Consider the following 7,292-nt stretch of genomic DNA (forward strand, 5'->3'; position numbering starts at 1 on the left):
TTACATCTGTATGATATCTAATAAATAAAGAAGATATAACCACACCTGACACTAAGCCAAGGCTTCACACTTTTGCACACTCACGAGGCTGCACTGTCGAATAAACTGTTCCAACCCGTCATTGAATGAATGAGTGATCGTTTTAAGGTCATTTTCCCCACTGGAGCAGGGGTTAGCCTTGTGGGCCCAATGACAATCATGGTTCCCCATTTGAGGCAATGTTTTTATGGCTGGATGCCCTTCCCGACGCCAACCCTTAGTCAGCTCTTACGATGCGCAGGGATACAGTGTACCTATTCTAAATCGGGGTACACGCCAGGATCATTCATCCCAGCAAGGTGGTACTCAATTTGCCGACCTCGGAAGGATGACAGGCTGAGTCAACCCCCCTGGCGTTAATTCAGCGATCGACCAGGATTACGAACTCAGGATCCTCGGATCCCAAGCCAGCACCTTAACTGCTAAGCCAACACCAGGTTTTTACTAGTATATGTATATGAGGCATATATCGTATTATTATAGAGATGTAGACGATAGTCAAAGTAACGGAAAAGTAATTTTCAGTGAAAGTAATTCTCTGCAGATGTTCATACATGCAAACATGAAACTATCATCTTTGTTACATAGATCAATGTCATAGATGCAGCTAACTCACCTATACTTTCACACGATATCCTCTCGTCTGATAAAATGCGCATAAAATAGCCTTTAAATACAGGGGCTGCTTTCAGAAAAAATCATTAGCTGTTATTTTGTAATTTCCCCCATTTTTATTCCCGGTTTCTATTATATTTGCCAATAAACTGTTCACTTTGACATGGTTCAATCTTCGGCGGAAACGATTGCAAAGCTGGATACCTTTGACATGCTGTACAACATGGTGGTGTGATAAGTCCCCGCATGCCCTCCTAATAGTCGAGGTTAAAGCGACCCAAACCTGCGCCAAACCTCCAGTTCTCCACCTCGGTAGTGGACGTATCGTCGTCATCCTGTGACATGTCAGTCACATACATTGCAGATGTTGATTCCATGTACAAACAGATGACAAGTGGGGAGGCAGCATCGATTTCTCAAGATGGCTGAAGCAGTGTCGTCGTTGGATTGGAGGACAACTCTCTTGTTTAAACAAGTGGAGTGAAATAAGATATCACTCCAGCTATACAGCAACCAATTCATCCGACAAGGCCAATAAGAGACGTGTCAAAGAATTCGGTAAGGACCAAAAAAAACTAAAAAATCACAGGACTGCAATGCTCGAGTTTAGAGGAAACCAATTCATGAGAAGGCCTCAAACTCAAACGACTCTAAGGACAGCCATGAAGAACACATTTCTTGTGTACACAAGGCAGGAGGTGAGGGATGGGAAATTAATGGGTTTATTGAAAGTAGCGAAAGAGTGATAGGAAAGAGATGGGAGGGTAAAGACTGTAAAAAGATTAGTATGGGATCAGAGGAATAGGAGAGGAAAGAAAGGCCATGTATGGAGGTAATGGATCTCAACAGGAAAGGGGAAAGTGTAGGAGGAGGGATTTGGGTGGAGGGGGAGAGTGTGGTTGTTAACAAGGTTAGAAAAGATCATGGTTTTGGATTGGGGATGATCTGAGATGGTGGTGAACAGCTCTCTTTAAGACATGGAGGGAAAAATGAGATTGAAGAGGAAGTTGGTTCTACAGGTGAGAAAAAAGATGAACAAATGAGTGGAGGTGAGCAGTGATCCTGGGTTTAGGTAGTTTCACCAGAAGGGGGTTGATGGTGGACCGTGTGAGGCCTTTAGAAACCTAGTTGGGGACAAAGCACATACAGAGCAGAGGGTGCAAGACTGGAAAAGGAGGCTGTAGAAGAAAGACAGACCACTGACTTGTCTGTGACGGCGAAGTTATAGGCCCATGACCTCAGCTTCATTGCGGAAGATTCCAATGATCTTGGTGGCCTTTGTTTCCCCGGACACAATAAAGAGGATTTTCCAGAGAGATCATTGATGAAGATTCCGAATAAGATGGGGCCTAGAACACTGCCTTGGGGTACTCCAACCTTGACAGAGAAAGGAGAAGAAAGGGTTCCGTTGAGAACCATACGTTGGCTACGAGAGTGGAGGAAGCCAGTAATCCATGTGTGCATGTGGTCTTGGATTCCATAGGCAGACAGTTTGGAGTAAAAAGCAGGATGCCAGACTGTATCGAAAGCTAGAGATATGTCAAGAGAGATGGCGCTGATGTCATGTCTGAAAATGAGGACCTCCATCCATTGTTGGGAGAGTCGAGGCAGCATGTCCAAGGTGGAGTGATCTGGTCTGAATCCGGATTGGTGATCTGAGATGAAGTTGTTGGAAAAAAGGAATGATTTTATGTCAACTGCGATGATGGATTCCATGACCTTCCTGATGATTGGTCTATAGTTAAGGGGATCTGTTTATGCACCTTTTATGTAATGCTGTGATGTTGGCTAATTTCTCAGCAGATGGAAGATGACCTTGGGTAAATGGCAGGGTGAAAACTGCAGAGAGAGGATGTGCAAGAACAGCAGAACAGATTTTTAGGACACTTGAGCTGATGCCATCCGGTCCAGTTGCAGAATCTGGGTGCAGGGTTACCAGAAGCTTTTCCACCTTCTCAGGGCAAAATACACAGAATTCAAGAGCAGTTGGATATGACGAGGAAGCATGGATACAGAAAGAGAGGGGTTGGGGACACAATATCCAGGGAACAACATGACCATGAGATTGTAATCATGAACATACAGGAGATTAAAAGATGCATGGAGTACAGTAACACCGAAAATTGAAAGTGTTTAAAAACTTGGGAAAACAGAACTTAAGGTGGGTGGGTTCACTTTTTATGCTGGTACGCGGAAGTATCGGCGCAGAGGGAGAGAACGGGTGTCGAAGGTGTCGAAGGTAAGAGAAAGGGAAAGAGACAGGTAAGCGAAGATACGCGAAATCGCAGACTGTGAACACGTGGACGACGAGGTTTGACTGGACTGTTTAATAGGAAGGATGATCAACTCAGAGGTGGTATTATCACAGAACTCAAATAGACGTAGAAGAACTATGCAGGCCGCTGTGTGGCCCCTCCGCCGCAACGCGGCAGCCATTTTAGTTAGCGCAAGACACCTCCGCTTTCTGCGTACAGATAGGCCTATTGTTAACATGAGCAGTGTGAATGTTCAACAAATATCAGCAATATGCCTTCTTGTGCTGCAATAAACGGTACAAATCGACTTGTGAAAGGTTCTGGGAAAACATTCCACAGGTAAGTAATTTATTTTTCTTAATTATGAAGAGTTTACTCGCCAAACTCTAGTTAAACTTTCACGTTATGCACAGATGTAGTTTTTCGTTTATGTAGTCCCATCTGTTAGTTTGTGTGTGTTTGTGTGTGTGTGTGTGTTTGCGGATTTGTCAGTGCATTTTGACTTGAACCAAAGGCCGTGCCTTTGCTTGAACTTAAGGACTCTAGCTCTTAATCTCTTCTCTCCCAATTTTGTTGAGCCACACACAATTTTGGGCTGTTAGGAGATGCATAAACATGTTCAGTTATCAAGGATCTAGGTTAACATTTGTCGTCTAATTAGACTAATAGGGTTGTATTTTGTAATCGCTTTCTTTATCGTTAGTAATTGTTACTTTGTGGAAAATATTGGTGTGACGCGTGAGTGAGTGCAATCTGTGCCCATTTGCCCTAGTTAATGATAATGTAGGGTGAGAGCCAAGATAACATTACGAGTTTAACTGATAAAAGAAATAAAGCTTGATAAAGTATTTCCCTTGCTGTGTGTACAATGTCGCCAAGCAAAAAATATTGGGGGCTAGAGTATGGTCTAGTGATTGAATTTTCGGACACTGTACCGTATATGAAGTGTAGAAAACATGTGGGGGGGCAGGCGCGTAGGAAGCAGTTTTGGTTGGGGGGGGGGGGGGCAAAGACCCAAGGGGGCTCACAAATTTGTCTTTTCTTTTGAATATAGATTTCCCAAGGATGGTTCAACCCTTCAGAAAGAATGGCTCGTAAAGATGAGGAGGGACAAGTGGACACCCAGCAAGTATGCCAGCCTATGCTTGGATCATTTTGATGCTGAGTGCTTTGACCGTACTGGCCTGATAACCAGACTTCGCCAAGGTTCAATTCCAACCATTTTCAACTTCCCAAATCATCTCCAAAAGGTAAGTAAAATTCAGAATTCTTGCATTAGGCCGGTTTACTAACTAAAGAATAGAGGCCAAAATAAAATAAAATAAAATTTTCCTTCCAAACTTTCTGACAACCAAAAATATATATCATAATAAATGAATGAATGAAAAATACAAAATAAACATTTTTATCAATCTAAAGTTCCGATGAAGTTTAAGCTACCATTGAAATGCAGACAAATTGTCTGATCCATTCCAAAGGCAGTAACACATACATGTACTATACATATATAATTTGTGAATTTTGGGAAACTGAACTAGTCTAGTTATACATTTTCTTTTGTTTATTTTTATCTTTGTCACTTTTAGACTGTGAAACAGCGCAAACCACCTCGTCCAAGAACCAGCCAGAACGACTCTCCAACTTCGTCTTCAGAAACACCAAGAGAGGGAGAGGGGGTACAAGAACCAGCAAATAGTAAGGAGTGAGAGATTAGCAGCTAGAGATGAAATGGAAAACGACCGGGGAATTCGGATAAACTATGTCAAGATGCCAGGAAAATGCTTCGACAGAGATTTAAATTATGAATAGAATTCATAAAATAGTGTTTAAAAGCAACACAACACCGTCCAATATAAAAATTCACGTCCACTCATCCACTTCCACTAGGCCTAGCTAGCGCACACGTTCGCCTATTCAGTTCTTGCGCTAACTAAAATGGCGGCGTGAGCGCGCGAGCGGGGCCACCGCTGTGTGTGTGTCGTGAACGGCATAGTTCTTCTATGTCTATTTGAGTTCTGTGGGTATTATAGATCTGCGTGACGTCACAACATGGCTGTTCCTGGTGTTCGTGGAGCTGCATAGTGGTTATGTGTTCAGGATGGCGAGCCTGGTAGTGCTTCAGGACTGCTTGGTGAACGTGCTGACCGATCTGTTTGCTGAAGGCGTCAACTGGGGCCATGTGGTCGCCTCCTTCCTGTTCTGTGTCACACAGATGAAATGCTTACAAATAAGCTCATCCTGTTGACCCGAGCTTTGATCAAGATCGTAAATTTGAATCTTGATGAAATGGACAATTTGCTATGTGAATGGAATTTTTTTCTTGGGGGGGGGGGGGGGGGGAGGGGCCGATTTTGCAAGTATCGTGCTCCGCATGACATCTTCTTGCTACTTGCAAAATCGAAGATTTTTCAAGTATATTGGTCGATTCAGTTTGTGGTTCTGTCTGTTTGTCTGTTTGTCACCGGCCTACAGGTCACAATTCCAAACTGATCGTCACGAAACCTTACCAAGTTGTATAGGTCGTCCCAATTGAGAAGCCTATTGATTTTGAGGTCAAAGGTCATCTGGAGGTCAAATTTCTAAAATCGCATTTATATCCGATTGACTTGAAAATTGAACAGCATTTGTATATCAAGTCACTAAATTGGGATTTTTTTTTTTTTTTGTAAACACGTGGACGACGAGGACGAAATAGTTCAAAAATGAACTATTTTTGAGGTCAAAAGGTCACCTCAAGGTCAAATTTTTCAAATCATAAATTTCCATTTAAAAAGCCGTCAATTCTCAACCGATTGACTTGAAAATTGAACAGCATTTGCATATTGAGTCACTAAATTGGGAAACATACTATTTTTGAGGTCAAAAGGTCAAAGGTCAACTCAAGGTCAAACTTCCATAATCATCAATTTTCATCTAAAAAAACCATCAATTTTCATCTGATTGACTTGGAAATTGAACGGCATTTGCACATTATGTCACTAAATAGGAAAACCAACTATTTTTGAGTTCAAAGGTCAAAGGTCAACTCAAGGTCAAACTTCTATAACCATCATTTTTCATCTGAGAAAACGTCATTTTTCATCCTGTTTGAGTTTTGATCAAGATCGTAAATTTGAATCTTGTTGAAATGGACAATTTGCTTTGTGAATGGAATTTTTTTTCTTGGGGGGGGGGGGGGATTTTGCAAGTATCATGCTCCGCATGACGTCTTCTTTTGACTTGCAAAATCGAAGATTTCTCAAGTATATTGGTCGGTTCCTTTTGTGGTTCTGTCTTTGTCTGTTTGTCTGTTTGTCAATGGCCTACAGGTCACAATTCTAAACCGATCGTCACGAAACTTTACCAAGTTGTATAGGTCGTCCCAATTGAGAAGCCTATTGATTTTGAGGTCAAAGGTCATCTGGAGGTCAAATTTCTAAAATCACCATTTTAAATCCGATTGACTTGAAAATTGAACAGCATTTGTGTATTGTCACTAAATTGGGAAATGAACTATTTTTGATGTCAAAAGGTCAAAGGTCAAAGGTCAACTCAAGGTCCAATTTTTTAAATCATCCATTTTCATCTAAAAAGCCGTCAATTCTCAACCGATTGACTTGAAAATTGAACAGCATTTGCACATCGAGTCCCTAAATTGGGAAACATACTATTTTTGAGGTCAAAAGGTCAAAGGTCAACTCAAGGTCAAACTTCCAAAATCATCACTTTTCATATGAAAAAACATCAATTTTCATCCGATTGGAAAATTGAATAGCATTTGCATATTGCCTCACTGAATTGGGAAACCAACTATTTTTGAGGTCAAAAGGTCAAAGGTCAACTGAAGGTCAAACTTCCAAAATCATCAATTTTCATCTGAAAACCCATCAATTTTCATCTGATTGACTTGAAAATAGAACAGCATTTGCACATTGTGTCACTAAATAGGAAAACCAACTTTTTTTTAGGTCAAGTGGTCAAAGGTCAACTCAAGGCCAGTCAAACTTCTAAAATCATTTTTTATCTGAAAAATCGTTACTTTTCATCCTGTTGACCCAAGCTTTGATCAAGATCATAAATTTTAATCTTCATGAAATGGACAATTTGCTGTATCAATGGAAAACTTTTTTTGGGGGGGGGGGGGGTGGGGGGATTTTGCAAGTATCGTGCTCTGCATGACGTCTTCTTGTTATTGTCCTTTGGTGCAAAACAAAACATAATTACTCGTTAAACAGTCTAATATACATGAAACAGATCAGTTCAAATGTTCAAACTGCACTCTGACACGCAGTTCTGCATGTTTCAGTCGTTAAGGCAGCAGCCTCATTACCGATGAATTGTTTGAAGTCTCTAAGGGTCATAGGATTCCTCACATACACTTTGTGTTTGAGGAAACCCCAAAGG

General features: G+C 41.3%; 1 protein-coding gene across 1 annotated transcript; it reads left to right on the forward strand.

Moving 5' to 3' along the window:
* The first annotated feature begins 3,015 nt into the window (after positions 1-3,015).
* LOC144891096 (THAP domain-containing protein 3-like) lies at positions 3,016-5,154 on the forward strand. Its single transcript, XM_078773483.1, has 4 exons — positions 3,016-3,248; positions 3,964-4,159; positions 4,496-4,604; positions 4,940-5,154. The coding sequence occupies exons 1-4, from the start codon at positions 3,181-3,183 to the stop codon at positions 5,152-5,154; spliced, it is 588 nt and encodes a 195-aa protein (XP_078629609.1). The 5' UTR covers positions 3,016-3,180.
* The last annotated feature ends 2,138 nt before the right edge of the window (positions 5,155-7,292 follow it).

Source organism: Myxine glutinosa, chromosome 3 (genome assembly GCF_964187855.1).
Source record: "Myxine glutinosa chromosome 3, kmMyxGlut1.1, whole genome shotgun sequence".
In the NCBI taxonomy this organism is placed as follows: domain Eukaryota; kingdom Metazoa; phylum Chordata; class Myxini; order Myxiniformes; family Myxinidae; genus Myxine; species Myxine glutinosa.

Excerpts from the sequence above, each read along its gene's own strand:
- LOC144891096 (XM_078773483.1), top strand. The coding sequence starts at position 3,181 with ATGCCTTCTTGTGCTGCAATAAACGGTACAAATCGACTTGTGAAAGGT. Across the intron at positions 4,160-4,495 it reads TCCCAAATCATCTCCAAAAG|ACTGTGAAACAGCGCAAACC; the intron begins GTAAGTAAAATT and ends TGTCACTTTTAG. Across the intron at positions 4,605-4,939 it reads GGTACAAGAACCAGCAAATA|ATCTGCGTGACGTCACAACA; the intron begins GTAAGGAGTGAG and ends TGGGTATTATAG.